At 45.3% G+C, this 18,893-nt stretch overlaps 1 protein-coding gene across 3 annotated transcripts in view; it reads left to right on the top strand.

Moving 5' to 3' along the window:
- LOC109901708 (integrin alpha-8-like) overlaps positions 1-18,893 on the top strand; it is a 48,368-nt gene that overhangs the window by 13,724 nt on the left and 15,751 nt on the right. For all 3 annotated transcript variants that reach the window (XM_031786893.1, XM_031786895.1, XM_031786894.1), the window contains exons 13-25: positions 2,094-2,291; positions 10,068-10,113; positions 10,232-10,339; positions 10,994-11,049; positions 11,325-11,482; positions 11,696-11,824; positions 11,943-12,010; positions 12,523-12,670; positions 12,958-13,050; positions 16,027-16,106; positions 16,417-16,497; positions 18,001-18,106; positions 18,640-18,798. In XM_031786893.1, the coding sequence (XP_031642753.1) occupies positions 2,094-2,291; positions 10,068-10,113; positions 10,232-10,339; positions 10,994-11,049; positions 11,325-11,482; positions 11,696-11,824; positions 11,943-12,010; positions 12,523-12,670; positions 12,958-13,050; positions 16,027-16,106; positions 16,417-16,497; positions 18,001-18,106; positions 18,640-18,798 (1,430 nt within the window). The remainder of the gene's footprint in view (positions 1-2,093; positions 2,292-10,067; positions 10,114-10,231; positions 10,340-10,993; positions 11,050-11,324; positions 11,483-11,695; positions 11,825-11,942; positions 12,011-12,522; positions 12,671-12,957; positions 13,051-16,026; positions 16,107-16,416; positions 16,498-18,000; positions 18,107-18,639; positions 18,799-18,893) is intronic.

Below are 18,893 nucleotides of genomic sequence, written 5' to 3'. Positions count from 1 at the left end.
GAAAAGATTTGGCATGGGTCCCCAGATCCTCAAAAAGTTCTGTAGCTGCACCATCGAGAGCATCCTGACCAGTTGCATCACCGCCTGGTATGGCAACTGCTTGGCATCTGACCAAGACCTATATAATAGGCAGTGTCAGAGGAAAGCCCATAAAATTGTCAGATTCCAGTCACCCAAGTCATAGACTGTTTTCTCTGCTACCGCACGGCAAGCTGTACCGGAGTGCTAATTCTAGGACCAAAAGGCTCCAAACTTCTTCAGGATTGGTGGATCCCCTGTGGTACAGTTGAGCTAACGTAGGCTAATGCGATTAGCATGAGGTTGTAAGTAAACAAGAACATTTCCCAGGACATAGACATATCTGATATTAGCAGAAAGCTTAAATTCTTGTTAATCTAACTGCCCTGTCCAATTTACAGTAGCTATTACAGTGAATACCATGCTATTGTTTGAGGAGAGTGCGGAGTTTTGAACATGAAAAAGTATTAATAAACAAATTAGGCTTATTTGGGCAGTCTTGACACAACATTTTGAACAGATATGCAATAGTTCATTGGATCAGTCTAAAACTTTGCACATTGCTGCCATCTAGTGGCCAAAACCTAAATTGCACCCGGAATGGAATAATACATTATGGCCTTTCTCTTGCAAGATGATGGTACTAAAAAACTGTTTTTTTCTTGGTATTATCTTCTTCTATTATCTTCTACCAGATCTAATGTGTTATATTCTCCTACATTCCTTTCAAATGTTACCAATAATATGCATATCCTTTCTTCAGGGCCTGAGCTACAGTCGGTTCGATTTGGGTATGTCATTTTAGGCAAATATTGAAAAAAGGGCCGATCCTTAAAAGGTTTAACAGCTTCTACCCCCAAGCCATAAGACTGCTGAACGATTAATTAAATAGCCACCGGACCATTTACATTGACCCCACCCCCACATCCTCCATTTGTTTTGCACACTGCTGCTACTCGCTGTTTATCATCTATGCATAGTCACCTCACCCCTACCTACATGCACAAATGACCTCTAACCTGTACCCCTTCACACTGACTCAGTACCCCCTGTATATAGCCTCATTATTGTTATGTTATTGTTACTTTTTATAATTTTTTTACTGTAGTTTATTTGGTAAATATTTTCTTAACTCTTCTTGAACTGCACAGTTGGTTAAGGGCTTGTAAGTAAGCATTTCACGGTAAGGTCTACACTTGTTGTATTCGGCACATGTGGCAAATTAAGTTTGATTTGATAAGCCTGCACACACACACACACGCACACACATGCATTGAGTGAACTCAAAGGCTTTTGTCCTTAGGTTGATACATCAGCCAGGGTGTGGCTGGGTTAGACTGGAAATGTGGAGGTGATCACACACAGGACAGATCAGTAGAGGATCCATTAGCCTCAGGAAACTGCAGCGCAAGCGGAGCCAGAATGGAGCTTGAATGGAGCCAGAGACTCCAGCTGTCTGCGCCACAATGGAGACTAGAGTCTGAGACACTGTGATGTTCTCCCTCCTTATCATACAGTAGTGTGTGTATATCTGTGTGTGTGTGTCTCTGATTACCTCCCTCATAATCACAGAGCAGTGTAACCATGACAACCCTCTGTTTGTAGTTTTCAACTCCATTTTTCCCTACAGCGAACATGATGTAGGTGGGGAGTTGCGGTGTGTGTGGGGGGGGGGGGGACTAACACCTGGCAATCACTGGTGGAGGGTAACCTTTGGCTGCTCACTGCCCCAGAATCTCCTGCCTGTGCCTATTAGACAGTTCTACATGATTGACATATACATTTGGACAGAGCGAGAGAGAGAGAAAGAATGAAATGGAAAGAGAGAGGGGTAGTCCTAGGTAGTCTCTTTACCTCTCCCTCAGGGGCTTTCACTTGATGATGTCTAAACCATCCCCCTCTCTCTTGTTCTTTTTCTCTCATCCCTCTCTCCTGCTGATGTGAGCTGGTCTGCTGTATCACTTCAGAAGGCCAGCCTTATAACTCATACTGGAGTTGGTTTTGTGTTTCTATCTGTGTTTCCTACCGTCATACCCCCCCCCCCCCCTCTCTCTCTCTCTCTCTCTGTCTGATAGACGTGGCGGTGGGTTGTCCGTTTGGTGGGGAGGACCGGAGTGGCCTGGTGTTGATCTACAATGGCCAGAGAGACCTGACGGCCCGCGGCCTAACCCTCAGCCAGGAGCTCTATGGAGCCTGGGCCTCCAGTAGTGGCCTCTCCGGCTACGGCTTCACACTGAGGGGGGACAGAGACCTGGACAACAACCATTACCCTGGTACACTCCCATGCACCTTACTTATTTTATCCTCTTTTTTCCGTTTCACTTCTCTCCTCCCTTCTTCTGGTGAAGTCGTTACTCATGAGGGGTAGTGGGGTTACAGAGCTGTTGCCACGACGATTCTCTGAGGACTTCTTGTCCTGTCCCAGGAAGAGAGAGGGGGGGGGGGGGGCATGTGCACTAAAACATCTAAAGGAAATGTCAAAATGTTTCAACTTCATATTCATCATCTCAGCACCACCCCAACATCAACGTATGTGAAAATAGTGTTTCCATGTTTTGTGGAAAAAAAGATATGAGGGAGATAAATGTTTCCAATGACATCATCAGTGTGCATCGTGTGATTTTTAACCAATTATGAGTAGGCATTGTCTACTAATTGCCTACTAATTGTTTGATGATGTCATTGGAAACACTTATTTTCTTTATTATTTTTGCTACAAAACATAGAAACGTGCCATTTACACATATGTTCATGTTGGGATGGTGCTGAAGATGATGAATATGAAGTTGACATTTTTTTTAAATTTCCCTTTGAAAGTGTTTAGTCTGTTTGCCAGATATTTCACCATAGTGTTGTAGGCCTCTAGCTGACACAGGCCTCCAATTCTTCAGAAGAACATGTTCATGTGGCTGATATTACTTTGGAGAGACTTCCTCTTTTGTGATGTCACGGTACAGATGAACATGCCACACTACAGCAATCTGAAGGGAGTGTTTGTATTTACATGTTCAGTCAGTGGTAGTCTGAATGTCTGTATGAGTGTTTGTATTTACATGTTCAGTCAGTGGTAGTCTGAATGTCTGTGTGAGTGTTTGTATTTACATGTTCAGTCAGTGGTAGTCTGAATGTCTGTATGAGTGTTTGTATTTACATGTTCAGTCAGTGGTAGTCTGAATGTCTGTATGAGTGTTTGTATTTACATGTTCAGTCAGTGGTAGTCTGAATGTCTGTGTGAGTGTTTGTATTTACATGTTCAGTCAGTGGTAGTCTGAATGTCTGTGTGAGTGTTTGTATTTACATGTTCAGTCAGTGGTAGTCTGAATGTCTGTGTGAGTGTTTGTATTTACATGTTCAGTCAGTGGTAGTCTGAATGTCTGTGTGAGTGTTTGTATTTACATGTTCAGTCAGTGGTAGTCTGAATGTCTGTGTGAGTGTTTGTATTTACATGTTCAGTCAGTGGTAGTCTGAATGTCTGTATGAGTGTTTAAAAAGGTGATTTGAAAATGTTTTGACATTAAACTTTTGTATCCCTTTGTTTTCCCTTCAATTTGGAGCCATTCTGAAGGCAGCATAGTTCAGTCTGTGTACCTCTATAGACCCAGCTGAAAGGCAGCATCGTTCAGTCTGTGTACCTCTATAGACCCAGCTGAAAGGCAGCATAGTTCAGTCTGTGTACCTCTATAGACCCAGCTGAAAGGCAGCATAGTTCAGTCTGTGTACCTCTATAGACCCAGTTGAAAGGCAGCATAGTTCAGTCTGTGTACCTCTATAGACCCAGTTGAAAGGCAGCATAGTTCAGTCTGTGTACCTCTATAGACCAAGCTGAAAGGCAGCATAGTTCAGTCTGTGTACCTCTATAGACCAAGCTGAAAGGAAGCATAGTTCAGTCTTTGTACCTCTATAGACCCAGCTGAAAGGCAGCCATTCTAAAGGCAGCATAGTTCAGTCTTTGTACCTCTATAGACCCAGCTGAAAGGCAGCCATTCTAAAGGAAGCATAGTTCAGTCTTTGTACCTCTATAGACCCAGCTGAAAGGCAGCCATTCTAAAGGAAGCATAGTTCAGTCTTTGTACCTCTATAGACCCAGCTGAAAGGCAGCATAGTTCAGTCTTTGTACCTCTATAGACCCAGCTGAAAGGCAGCCATTCTAAAGGCAGCATAGTTCAGTCTTTGTACCTCTATAGACCCAGATGAAAGGCAGCCATTCTAAAGGCAGCATAGTTCAGTCTTTGTACCTCTATAGACCCAGATGAAAGGCAGCATAGTTCAGTCTTTGTACCTCTATAGACCCAGCTGAAAGGCAGCATAGTTCAGTCTGTGTACCTCTATAGACCCAGCTGAAAGGCAGCATAGTTCAGTCTGTGTACCTCTATAGACCCAGCTGAAAGGCAGCATAGTTCAGTCTGTGTACCTCTATAGACCCAGCTGAAAGGCAGCATAGTTCAGTCTGTGTACCTCTATAGACCCAGCTGAAAGGCAGCATAGTTCAGTCTGTGTACCTCTATAGACCCAGCTGAAAGGCAGCATAGTTCAGTCTGTGTACCTCTATAGACCCAGCTGAAAGGCAGCATAGTTCAGTCTGTGTACCTCTATAGACCCAGCTGAAAGGCAGCATCGTTCAGTCTGTGTACCTCTATAGACCCAGCTGAAAGGCAGCATAGTTCAGTCTGTGTACCTCTATAGACCCAGCTGAAATGCAGCATAGTTCAGTCTGTGTACCTCTATAGACCCAGCTGAAAGGCAGCATAGTTCAGTCTGTGTACCTCTATAGACCAAGCTGAAAGGAAGCATAGTTCAGTCTTTGTACCTCTATAGACCCAGCTGAAAGGCAGCCATTCTAAAGGAAGCATAGTTCAGTCTTTGCTGCCTTTCAGCTGGGTCTATAGAGGTACAAAGACTGAACTATGCTGCCTTTCAGCTGGGTCTATAGAGGTACATAGTTCAGTCTTTGTACCTCTATAGACCCAGCTGAAAGGCAGCCATTCTAAAGGAAGCATAGTTCAGTCTGTGTACCTCTATAGACCCAGCTGAAGGGCAGCATCGTTCAGTCTGTGTACCTCTATAGACCCAGCTGAAAGGCAGCCATTCTAAAGGCAGCATAGTTCAGTCTGTGTACCTCTATAGACCCAGCTGAAGGGCAGCATCGTTCAGTCTGTGTACCTCTATAGACCCAGCTGAAAGGCAGCATCGTTCAGTCTGTGTACCTCTATAGACCCAGCTGAAAGGCAGCATCGTTCAGTCTGTGTACCTCTATAGACCCAGCTGAAAGGCAGCATCGTTCAGTCTGTGTACCTCTATAGACCCAGCTGAAAGGCAGCATCGTTCAGTCTGTGTACCTCTATAGACCCAGCTGAAAGGCAGCATCGTTCAGTCTGTGTACCTCTATAGACCCAGCTGAAAGGCAGCATCGTTCAGTCTGTGTACCTCTATAGACCCAGCTGAAAGGCAGCATAGTTCAGTCTGTGTACCTCTATAGACCCAGCTGAAAGGCAGCATAGTTCAGTCTGTGTACCTCTATAGACCCAGCTGAAAGGCAGCATAGTTCAGTCTGTGTACCTCTATAGACCAAGCTGAAAGGCAGCATAGTTCAGTCTGTGTACCTCTATAGACCAAGCTGAAAGGAAGCATAGTTCAGTCTTTGTACCTCTATAGACCCAGCTGAAAGGCAGCCATTCTAAAGGAAGCATAGTTCAGTCTTTGTACCTCTATAGACCCAGCTGAAAGGCAGCCATTCTAAAGGCAGCATAGTTCAGTCTTTGTACCTCTATAGACCCAGCTGAAAGGCAGCCATTCTAAAGGAAGCATAGTTCAGTCTTTGTACCTCTATAGACCCAGCTGAAAGGCAGCCATTCTAAAGGAAGCATAGTTCAGTCTTTGTACCTCTATAGACCCAGCTGAAAGGCAGCCATTCTAAAGGCAGCATAGTTCAGTCTTTGTACCTCTATAGACCCAGATGAAAGGCAGCATAGTTCAGTCTTTGTACCTCTATAGACCCAGCTGAAAGGCAGCCATTCTAAAGGCAGCATAGTTCAGTCTTTGTACCTCTATAGACCCAGATGAAAGGCAGCCATTCTAAAGGAAGCATAGTTCAGTCTTTGTACCTCTATAGACCCAGCTGAAAGGCAGCCATTCTAAAGGAAGCATAGTTCAGTCTTTGTACCTCTATAGACCCAGATGAAAAGTAGGAATTTTTATTTTATTTTTTATTTTATTTCCATATTGTCTTCTTTCTGTAACAACATCAGATGTCCTCTGATCTCTCCATCCCACAAACAGGAAATCCTGGTCTTTTATAATGAAAACATCACACACGCACACACACGCTAACATACACAAACACACATACAGACACATATGCACAGCATCGCTTGTGATCAATTTCACTGGCCTCTGAGTGTAAGTGTTGAGTCTGTGCCAGGCTATGAACCAAAGCCAGACCCTATACAGAATCACCCCACATCGAGTTACTCAGTCACACACACTGTACAAACACAATGCATATACATATAAGCATGCAGACACACACGCGTGCGTGTTGTAACTCAGGCTTTCTAAGGCCCTCTGGGAAAGATCTGGTAGTGGAGGGAAAGCTCCCAGGTGGCATAGTCATCACACACACACACACACACACACACACACACACACACACATATATAGTCTGTCGTTAATATGTTAGTAAAGTCACACTTTGGTAAAGGACCCTCAGATGTTTCATCATTATGAGAGGACTGCTAAGGCATCTGTGCGCCTGTTTCACAGTGTGTTTCTGTGCATAAGTCTGTTTCTATAGGTGAAGTTGTATGATCCCATAGGTACAAAACCCATGTTACTCTTAGAGAGAGAAGGGAGGGAGGATTAGAGAGATGGATCAGTGTTCCTGATGGATACAGTCGTGTGTCTCTACCAGGGGACTCATGTGTCCAGTTGGGTATCAAACCTCGATTGTCTGCACGCCTCAAGACTGCATTAACCCACCGAGCTCAAGTCTAGGCTGCATCTCTCAGAGGCAACACAAGTCTTGAGGTCTTTCACAACAAGGTTGCACATCAGCTTCTTGGAAGGAGTGTTCCTATTTAAACTAACCCTGGAGAAGTGACTGGGTCAGAGTCAGAGAGAGCAATCAGTCAGGAACAGCAGGAGATGTCCCTAGTGCACAGAGGTTACAGCCTGCTAGACGCACACGGACCCTGGGAAGCTCTGCTGTTCCCACTCCTAGGGTTAAGGTTAAGGTCATTTGTGTGTGTGTGTCAGGGGTCAGATGGCCTGATGGCAGGAATTATGTTCAGCGGTAGAGATCAAATGCTGTAGACATTTAACTTGCCAATCAGCAATCCCACTGACTCAGCTCTACTGAACAGAAAACACACACACACACTGAACACTTTGACAGTGGACACACTGAACACTGGTTCTAAAGAGAGAGCTCATACAGAAGTTTGAAGCAGCCAGTCTCTGACAGGTTGTGTAAACGTTGGATGGCAGCCATATTTCTCAGAGCAGGGAGTCCGGACTGGCCTAGAGGTTTAGTTACTCAGCATACCCCAAAGGTACACTTACTCCAAATGTGTGTCTGTATGTGTGTGTGTTTACATACTAACCTCAAATCAGTGGTGGCAGACATGTTTTTATCAGTGTGGAAATATGATTGACTTGGAAGGGGAAAGTGTGCCATAGGCTATGTTTTATTTACTCCAAAGGTACATTTACCCCAAATCAGCCTCTGTGTCAGTAGCACTTTTCAGAGGGAAAAGAACGGCTGGGTAAAGAGTACAGATGTACCTATGGGAGGAACATGCACTCGCACACAAACACACACACTTAGGCACGCACCACAGGAGGTTGGTGGCACATTAATTGGGGAGGACAGGCTTATGGTAGTGACTGGAGCGGAATCTGTGGAATAGTATCAAATACATCAAACACACGGTCTCCAGTTGTTTGATACCATTCCATTCGTTTCATTCCGGCCATTATTATGAGCCGTCCTCCCCTCAGCAGCCTCCACTGGTACGCACGTATGCACACATACACCTAGGGAGTAGTGGGGTTGGGTTTCTCTGGAGTGTAAGACGGACAGATCCAGGACTTTGGAATGAGAGCAGCATTCTTCTGTTGGAAGTTTGGGTCCCTGAGGCTGAGCTGATGTTTGGACTGTACTTTTTGCGCGTGTGTGTGTGCGGTTAGATCTGCCTGCTGAAAGCACACCTTAGCTCTGATGACTTTTACAGACTGTGGTTGAAAGGCCAAGTGCTTTAGCTGCTGTCCTCTTTCCTCCTCTCTGCCTCGTTCCCCCTCTTCCTCCTTTCCCCCTTTCCAACTTCCCTCCTCACCTCTACCTTTCCATCTGCCCCCCGTACCCCACAGACAGCTAGAGGTCCCACTTTCTCTGCCGGCCCCTTGTTACACCTATCACACACACACACACACACACACACACACACACACACACACACACACACACACACACTGTAATGTTGTGGTTTCAGAGGACCAGCAGGCTAAGGCACTCTCACTGACAGCAAAAACAGATGGACCACTCCTACATTCAATTTAGACTCACGCTCACTTAAACACGCGCACACACAAGAACACACACGCATACAGAGGCAAACGCATGTGTGCACACACACACACATACACACACACATACATACACGCACACATACATACACGCACACATACACACACACGCACACATACACACACACGCACACATACACACACACGCACACATACACACACTCAATAGATCTTATTTGACTCTAATAGTTTAAACAGATGTCACTCACAGTGTGCATGGGTGTGTCACACTCTAGCCCTCTATCAGCATCAAGACCTAGTCCGTTTCATTTGATGGATAGCCAGGTATGTATATTCCCAACAGATAAGAGGCTATCTGAGGAGGATTTCTCGACTTGACTGTTACTAGTAAACTAGAGACAACCTCTCTGTCACGTGTCTTCAAAACCACATTTTTTTCCCCATTCACTAGACCAATGGAACTAGAGAGCTCAGAACTCTTTCAAACAGAACTGTAGAGGTCAGAACTAATGAGCTTAACCAGTCCCAATGATATATTATCATGAGTAAACTTAGCCTCTGACCCTCAGCCTCGTTTATATTAGCATGACTTATCTTAGCCTCTGACCCTCAGCCTCATTGATATTAGCATGACTTGTCTTAGCCTCTGACCCTCAGCCTCATTGATATTAGCATGACTTGTCTTAGCCTCTGTCCCCAGTCCCAGTGCTGTATCAGCTTCAGAGCTTAGCTTAACCTCTGTCTTCCAGTGACAGGACTAGCTAGATCTATGGTTGGGGGTCAGTCCTGTGTTAGCTTAGTGTGTCTGGCAGGGAAGGCTTGTATTGATTAAGTCTCTTTCCCACTGCGGTTTCAGACTTTCAGTCAACGTGTGTGTGTGTGTGTGTGTGTGTGTGTGTGTGTGTGTGTGTGTGTGTGTGTGTGTGTGTGTGTGTGTGTGTGAGAGTGGTATGTCTCCCGTGACCACACTCATTAAAGTGCAGCTCTATTTTAAACAAAAACCCAATTAAGACTCTTCATCTTCAAAACACATAAACACAAATTAACTGGACTAGTTGTGTGGCTGCTACATACTGACTAGTTGTATAAGGCACATGATTATAGTAAAGTGAGGGAATGTTCTTGTTGTGTAGCAGAGGTTTCTGATTGGACCAATGGGAACGTTCTAATGGAGCTGGAATGTGCCATGGGGTCTCTCCGTTGCGACACACACACACACACACACACACACACACACACACACACACTGTGTTCCTATTTGGATAGTTTCATTCTGAACCAAAATAGTGCTGCAAAAATAGTTATATTCACTACTCAAAGCTGGTACAGACTAAATGTGTTTGTGTATGTGTGTGTATCTGTGTCAGTGTGTGTAAAACGTGAGAGGTCTGTGCTTGATGAAGATTGCTGGAGACCTTGAAATCAGTCCCATCTGTGCGTTTCTTTGAAGCTCATGCAGTCTCCCTGTCTCGCTCTCTCTCTTTCTCTCTCTCTCTCTTTCACTGTAGATCTGATAGTGGGAGCATTTGGTAAAGGGGAGGTGTCGGTGTACAGGTAAGATATCTAATTATCTGATTGGCTAGACTACATTGTTTCATGTATCAGATTGGCTGCTTGTTTACAATGGTGATATTAAGTGTGTGTGTGTGTGTGTGTGTGTGTGTGTGTGTAGGGCTCGTCCTGTAGTGTCAGTGGAGGCAGAGATGATCCTGACTCCTAGAATCCTGAACCCTGATGACCGATCCTGCTTCCTGACAGAATCTGATACCATGGTGACCTGGTGAGTACACACACACACACACACACACACACACACACACACACACACACACACACACACACACACACACACACACACACACACGCAGTCACTAGGTAGTGAGTGACAGACAATTGACCAATAGGGTGATTCTTAGGCTATGTGTGTTGGCAGGACAGAGACATGGTGCGTTTGGGCAGATTGACAGACGGCACCAAACTGTGGATTTCTGTCAAAACAAACACAGCTGATTGAAATAAACCATCAGACTGGCTGGAGGAACGAGACAGGACACAACAACACATGTACTATTAGGGAGTTTTTAGGACTGTCTGGGATTGTTGCTTTTTATTTTATTGAATAGTTGTTTTATTGAGAGCTTTGGCCAGTTGAGGAGTTTTTCTGTTTTTTTGGGGAGACTGAGAGGACGAGCAGGAAGTTTTTCTTCTAATTGGTGCTCATTGTTCTGTCCTGGGTGGTTCTGGTTGGCAGGCATTTCACTGCTAGAGAGAGTGTGTGTGTGTGTGTGTGTGTGTGTGTGTGTGTGTGTGTGTGTGTGTGAGATCGAGATGAGCGCGCGCACACACAAACACACACTGACATACAGAGGAGCAATTTTTTTATCCTGTCTCAATCTCCCATGTCTCTCTACCTCTCTCTCTCTCTGTTATCCAGTCTAAGGGTAGATATTTGTGCAAAGGTGAGCGGTGTGGGGATCCCAGACTCTGTAGGTAAGTAGCTCTGACTGGGGATGAAGAGGGGGGAGGGAGAGGTTTATGCATAAGTTAGTGTTAGAGATGCTAACTGTATGAATGCATTGTTTCCACTGGCTAATGGTGCTCTGTAGAAACTAAAAGGGATTAAGTAGACCATACCCATGGTTCCCTCCTGCACACCAGATGAGAATACACACACACTTCCGCACACGATGGGACCATATGGAACCCCTCCTCACTCACTCACTCACTCGCTCCCTCCATCCCCCTCTCTCCTCCACCTCTCCCAGTCCTGAATGCAGAGCTGCAACTGGATTGGCTTAAAGGTGTGAGGGGCGGAGTTAAGAGAGTTTATTTCCTGGATTCCCATCAGCCCCAGCACACAGGGGTCCTAACGCTTGGCCACAGCCGTCCTCACTCCTGCCTGAACTATACTGTCTACCTACGAGTAAGTCAAACACACTCCTCTGCCAAAAAAATGAATTTGAGTTTAAAAAAAATAAAAAGAGGCCTCCATCATTGCTGTGTTTGGACAAGATCCTCTCAAACTATCTGCCAACTCAGCTGAACCTGTTTTTGGACTTATTGTGTTCTAGTGAACAAACTTTCTGTTACACGGTATTTCCCCCCCCCCCCCCCCCTCTCTCTCTGTCCCTCTCAGGGGGAGGATGAGTTTAGGGATAAATTGACTCCCATCTCATTGGCTCTGAACTACAGTTTAGCCCCTCCTTCCAACCTGGACCTCCCCCCTGTCCTCAACCGCTACAGCAGTACCTTCCTGCAGGAACAGGTGTGTGTGTGGGCTCTCTTTCTCATCCAATCAAGACCACTTACAGCATACCGTGAGACTCGACCTTAACCCCCGTCCCCCTCCCCATCGGTCTCTCCCTTTCTCCTTTATTTCTCAGGCATATATTCTGCTGGACTGTGGGGAAGACAACGAGTGTATTCCAGACCTCCAGCTATCTGCAAGCATGTAAATATGTACTGTATGTAACATGTGTAGCACATACGTCAACATGAAACCATTACGGTCTCATTTTAAAAAGAGTAGTTAAGTAACCTTACTGAAATAGGGGTGTGTTACGCCTTGTGGTGTGTGTTGTGCCCTGACCTGTCAAGTGAAGCATGCTGGGAAGATTCAGAAAAGTCCTTGTCAACCTGTAAACTTTCAACGTATGTACATACTCACACACATTCATACACACACACACACACACACACGCACACCTAAACAAAGGCTAGGACTGTGTTACAGCACGCAAGGAGAGAAGTTTGCTCTCTAATTGTTTACATTAGCAAGAGTGTGTGTGTGTGTGTGTGCGCGTGGATGTTTTTCTTCTGTTTTCATCTGTATGCAATTGCCATGGCAGCCCAACACGAACCCTGTCATTCTCCTCTGACTGATACACACACACACACTGACCTCTACTGTTTGACATAGTATTGACTTGTTTATTTCTCTCTCCTGCACACACACAAACACAGAGACCGTACAGAGCTGGTGGTCGGGGATGACAACCTGGTCATGTTGACCATAAACGCGGTTAACAAAGGAGAGGGGGCATATGAGACTGAGTTACACACACTCCTACCCCCTGAGGCTGATTACATAGGAGTGGAACGCAGGATAGAGGTGAGAACACACACTTCCACCCCCCACCCCCCCCACACACACTGGCCCCAACCCTAGCCCAGCTCAACTAGACCCTACAGCCTTGCTGACCTCTTTACCATTACATTACATCCTGTTGACAACGTCAGGGTTTTTTCTCTAGAGAGTGAATGAATGTGTAATGGGGCCCTAAGATGGATGAGATGAGGTTGTTACTGTCAGAACATTCATCACTCTCTTCCTCTCCTCTCTTCCCCCACATATCACCTCTCTGCCACCCTCTCCCTTCCACCTCCTCTCCTCTCCAGGCTCTATCCAGGTTGAACTGTGAGTACAGGATGGTGAATGACTCCAGACTGGTGGTGTGTGACCTGGGGAACCCTATGGTTGCCGGAACAGAAGTAAGTCCAACACACACACACAAACACAAAAGAACACAAAAAAATACACACACGCACATGCACCCACTCTGACCTCCCCCTCTACTTGGAAACAACCACTTCCTGTCCAAACAGGAAGCTGTCACTCAGATACAGTGGTGCTGATTGATAGTTACCATGCTGAAGGATCACCCAAATACCCGTGCCCCACTGAGTCCCACACTCTGAAGCTGTCTGTGGGTATTTCTGTGTGTGTTAATCCGTTCGCCCTTGCATGACACATCCAGGAAGCACAGGCTTTGTAAAGTAAAGAGTGGTCCCATCTGACATGTAACTCTACCCTGTGTTTCTGTAACCGCTCTGTCTGTCTGTCTGTCTGTCTGTGTGTGTGTGTGTGTGTGTGTGTGTGTGTGTGTGTGTGTGTGTGTACATGGCTACATGCATGCGTGTGTGTGTGTGTGTTGTGACCCTGAGAGTGGTATTTGTTAGCTCTAGAAGCGACACACGTGTGTGCACGTCAGCTCTCCTTCAGACCAGATGTTTCCCAGACATACTTACCCTTGCCCCTTTGGACCTGTAGGAATTCATGAGCTTTTATAGAATAAACACACACACACACTAATCATGCAGCCGGAGTAACGATGTTTGTAGACCATTTTGAATGTATCTTTTTCTCATTCTAATATTTTTGAGTCAAGCCTCTAAAATGCAGACTGCCTCGCCATGTTTCTTTAAAACGCTGTGTATTGTCAGCATTTTTTATATTTTATTAGGATCCCCATTAGCTGGTGCTAAAGCAGCAGCTACTCTTCCTGGGATCAACAAGCATAGCGGTGAAAACAGACACTGTTTATGGGTAACATCCCAGGTGGCAGTGCTGCCGGAAAATGTGTAGCGAGGCAGCATTTTGCCACAGCACTTTTCAATCACTTTTGATTTAGTTTAATAAAATATATCTATGCAAAGTGTAAAAGAAAAGGGGCAAAGTGCTGTTTTTTAGACCGATTTGCCTCATGATTTGTCTGTCTTTCACACCAAAGTGCTGCTACAGGCTCTTTGTGTGTCTTGACCAATCAGATTAATGCTCAAGGCGCTCTCCACTTTCCTCTGGTATTTATTTAGCGAGCTGATAGCACATCACTCCCAACAGACACAAGCAAAAACTCTTACATCAATGGAGCAGCCTTTACTCCTAAACATTAGCGATCTGACATGTGTTGCATGGTAACGAGACACTTTTTGAGTCTGATCCACTGTAGGCTACTAACAACAGCAGCTGCATAGTCAGGCCTCCTATGGGCCCTGTCCCTCTGGCCAGGGTAAACGAAGTGGTAACGTAGTGTGGGCTATTTATAACCCAATGGGATTACATTTGGTTTATATTTAAACTTGGGCTAACCAGGTTACCTAGACTTTTTCAATCCAAGAGTATAAACTTGAATTAATCATTAAACACAGTAGCTGACATAGACTGTGAGTACATTTTGTTATGAGTATTACAGTTGAGCAGGAGCAGGACTACATGATGCAAACCTGCATATTATCCAATCATGTAGCTTTCTGAGTGTCTGTGAATAGGACCCCCCCCCCCCCAGTCCTTCTTTAAAATATTATTCATAACAACAAGTACAAGGTTGCTGCAGTTTAACAGGGCTTTCATCCTCCCCAAGGCCAGGAGTTTTTTAAAACCATGTGACCTGATTAGAAAAACTCTGGTCCCATCATAGCCCATTTTCAACAGATGAATCACGTCATACCGTATAAGGGCCGGAGTTTTACCTGGTTAGGTTACCAGATCAGGAAAAATGATGTACCCCAGAATTTTGTTTTCCGCTACACCACTCTGGGGCCTGTGGTGCCACGTCTGCCAGACGATCAGCATGTATAATGTGAACAGAAACGGCCCCTCCACAGAGCCATGTGGAACACCATATATAGCCTTGGAGCAATCAGAGGTCTCACTGGGCAGAAAAATAAATTGATACCTGTCTGTTAGTTTGGTCGACAGCGTCAATCCCTGCTCTTACATCAAGGAATGTGAGAACAGTCACAGAGCCTCAGTCGTTTATTGGTCGATGCATTAGATCATTTACTTGACAAACGCTGTCTCTGTACTATGGTGGGTTCTACAGTACATCCAGGTTAGACAGTTTTACAGTGGTGGTGGGGCTGTTCAGAATATGGGAGAGAAGTGACAGGAAATAAATGTTTTCCAGATATGGGGGGAGAGATATATTTGGGTCACTTTGTCTGTCTCTCTCTATTTCTCTCAGCCTGGGGACCTCAGTGATTTAGACCCATTTGGTCTTTCGTCGTCCATGTTGAGTTGTTCTGATTCTCTCTCTGATGTGCAATAAAGTCTCTGACTTTGGAGTCCTAATGAGTTTCCACCCTCAGGCTTCTCCCTTGTAGTTTTAGCGAGTGTTTTAAGAGTTTCCGGCATTGACTAGTGTCTAACATGTTGTTCATGAGAACATTATTACACAAACACAAGAAGCCATTATCATACTCATGGTTATGAACTAAGCCCTCCACGTGGTGTGAGTTAAGCAAGGGTAGAGGGGGGTTTAACTGGGGTCTAGAGGGGAAGGGATCTGGTCTGTCTCAGCCCACAGATCTGTACTGATCCTCCAACTGAGACACACACACACACAATACAGATACGTAACCCAGATACACACACCATGGCCAGGTTCTGGTTAGCTTTAACAAAGGGAAACTCTACATGGGGTTAGAAGGCTGCTCGGTTTTACTGAACACTTACAGATGTCACTGACAGACTTTGATTCGTCTCTCTCTGACTCTGTCTCTGTCCCTCTCCCTTTGTCTCTCTGTCCCTCTCTCTCTGACTCTCTGTCTCTGTCCCTCTCTCTCTGACTCTCTGTCTCTGTCCCTCTCCCTTTGTCTCTCTGTCCCTCTCTCTCTGACTCTCTGTCTCTGTCCCCCTCTCTTTGTCTCTCTGTCCCTCTCTCTCGGTCTTACTGTCTCTGTCTCCAGGTATCTGTAGGTTTAAGGTTTGCTGTCCAAAGGCTGGATGATGCCGGTCCTCACATTGACTTTGACCTACAGATCCACAGGTGACAGACACACACACACACACACACACACTGCTGAAGAGCTGTGACACACAACTATAAAAAGGAACCTCTGTCAGAATTCTGAGTATTTCTGTGGCTTTCCCAAACAAAGAGCGTCGAGACAGATGACCGGAGGAAAACAGACGAGACAAAACATTGACTGTTCACCTCGCCACAAACACATGGTCACTCACTCATTTACTCACACACGCGCGCATGCGCACACACCATACATCGCCACCATACATCGCCATGGTGCAGACATTACATCCAAACATCTTTACTGACTGATGTTCCTCTTATCTTACAGTTCAAACAAAGACAGCTCCAAGAGCAACCCAGTCAGTCTGTCTCTCTCCATCTCTGCCAGAGCTCAGCTAGACCTGAGGGGGTGAGTGACACATCTCTGTTCTGGTTGATCTTTTCTCTAACACTGTGACTGTAGAATATCTTTGCTCTGTTTGATGCACTTTGTTGTCATACAGTGTATCTCTTTGTCTCATGCCATGTAGGTGAGACAGGTTCATATAGTTTGCTGTATTTCTATTGCTCAGTGTGGTTGAGTCTGTGTATGTTAATCATCTATGTGTATGTTAATCATCTATGTGTATGTTAGTCTGTGTATGTTAATCATCTATGTGTATGTTAGTCTGTGTATGTTAATCATCTATGTGTATGTTAGTCTGTGTATGTTAATCATCTATGTGTATGTTAGTCTGTGTATGTTAATCATCTATGTGTATGTTAGTCTGTGTATGTTAATCATCTATGTGTATGTTAGTCTGTGTATGTTAATCATCTATGTGTATGTTAGTCTGTGTATGTTAATCATCTATGTGTATGTTAGTCTGTGTATGTTAATCATCTATGTGTATGTTAGTCTGTGTATGTTAATCATCTATGTGTATGTTAGTCTGTGTATGTTAATCATCTATGTGTATGTTAGTCTGTGTATGTTAATCATCTATGTGTATGTTAGTCTGTGTATGTTAATCATCTATGTGTATGTTAGTCTGTGTATGTTAATCATCTATGTGTATGTTAGTCTGTGTATGTTAATCATCTATGTGTATGTTAGTCTGTGTATGTTAATCATCTATGTGTATGTTAGTCTGTGTATGTTAATCATCTATGTGTATGTTAGTCTGTGTATGCTAATCATGCACACTTGGGCCAGTGCTAGTGCTACTTGGTCACACACACACACACACACACACACACGCTTGCACACACATACACACATGCGCTTGCATACACACACACACACATGTTTGATTTATTATCCTTGTGGGGAACAAAACATTGATTCCCATTCAACTCCTATTTTCCCTAACCGTTAACCTAACCCCAACCTTAACGCTAAGCTTAACCCCTAACCCTAAAACTAAACCTTACCCTAACTCCTAAGCCTAACCCCTAATGCTAATTGTAACCTTAACTCCCAAGCCTAAAATAGCCTTTTTCCTTGTCAGTCCCCACTTGTCCAAATGTTCCTTGTTTTACTATCCCCCCCCCCCCCCCCCCCCCCCCCACACACACACACACACACAAACACACTTCAAAGCCTGGACCCCAGAGTGACTTGGCTGGGTCTACGGATGTTGTACACACAAACAGACAGTGATCTGTGGGGGGGGGGCTGTGGGTGTTGGGGACTGGAGGGCGGGAGGTTAAGGTCCAACCGGCATTGGGTAAGTTGTGTTTGGCAGCGGAGTGGCGAGTGGCTTGGTGTTCACCCCCCAAGTTGTCCTGGACATTGTAAATCATCGGTTCTCCATATAATTTGTTCTCATACTCTCTCTCTTTTCTTCTCTTTCTTTCTCTATCGCTCCTCTTTTTCTTTCTTTCTCTCTCCCATCTCTCTCTCTGCCTCTCTCTCTCTCTCCCTTTCCAGGGTGTGTCATCCCTCTCAGGTGGTTCTTCCGTTTCCGCATTGGGAGCCCAAAGAGAATCCGGTCAAAGAGGATGACGTAGGACCCCAGGTCACACACATCTACGAGGTACATACACACACAGTAAAAGCAGTAGCCCTGTAAGTACAGGCTGCTGTCTGATCAAAGGCCTCCTGAACAGTGGTAATTACTGTCATAAAGGAAGAGATGGGGGGGGGATAAGAGGGGGGATCAGACATACGTTTGTGTGTGTATGTGTGTGTTGATGAGGCAGTGAAGGGGGACATCTGCTGGATGTCTGCAGGGTTTGGGGCTGCAGTTCTCCTGTCCTGCAGTCTGTCCAGCTGGTTATAGTTAGGTCGGCCAGAGTTTCTCTCTCCGAGAATTCCTGCCTGGAGCACTGAGACCATGTCCTGTTTGGGTGACTCACCATCATCACCTTCAGAATTAATGAGTGTGTGGAAAGGGGCTAAGCTGAGTGGCTTGGTGTTCTCATACTCTCTCGCTCTCACTCTCTATTTCTTTCTTCTTCCCTCTCTACTCCTCTCCCCCTCTCTATCCATCTCCTCTCTCTACTCCTCCCTCTCTCTCTTCTTCTCATCTCTCTGTCTCTCCTCTCTTTTCCCCTCTTACTCTCTCAGCTCCATAACTCAGGTCCCAGTAGTATCCGGGAGGCGGAGCTCCAGGTGGGCTGGCCCTCTCGTTTCCGTGACGAACACCTGCTCTACGCTCTGGAGGTTCTAACAGACGGACCAATCAGCTGTCGGAGCAACACCAGCCTCAACCCCCTGGGCCTACAGGTAACACAACCACACCTCCTGCTGAGACTGGACACGACCCTGTACTCATGCACTGATGTTCTATATTTATTAACCTGTATTGGTCTTCAATGTTT

Source organism: Oncorhynchus kisutch, linkage group LG13, assembly GCF_002021735.2.
Source record: "Oncorhynchus kisutch isolate 150728-3 linkage group LG13, Okis_V2, whole genome shotgun sequence".
In the NCBI taxonomy this organism is placed as follows: domain Eukaryota; kingdom Metazoa; phylum Chordata; class Actinopteri; order Salmoniformes; family Salmonidae; genus Oncorhynchus; species Oncorhynchus kisutch.
Note: the sequence above shows the minus strand (reverse complement) of the source record. Positions and strands in the feature narration are given on the sequence as shown.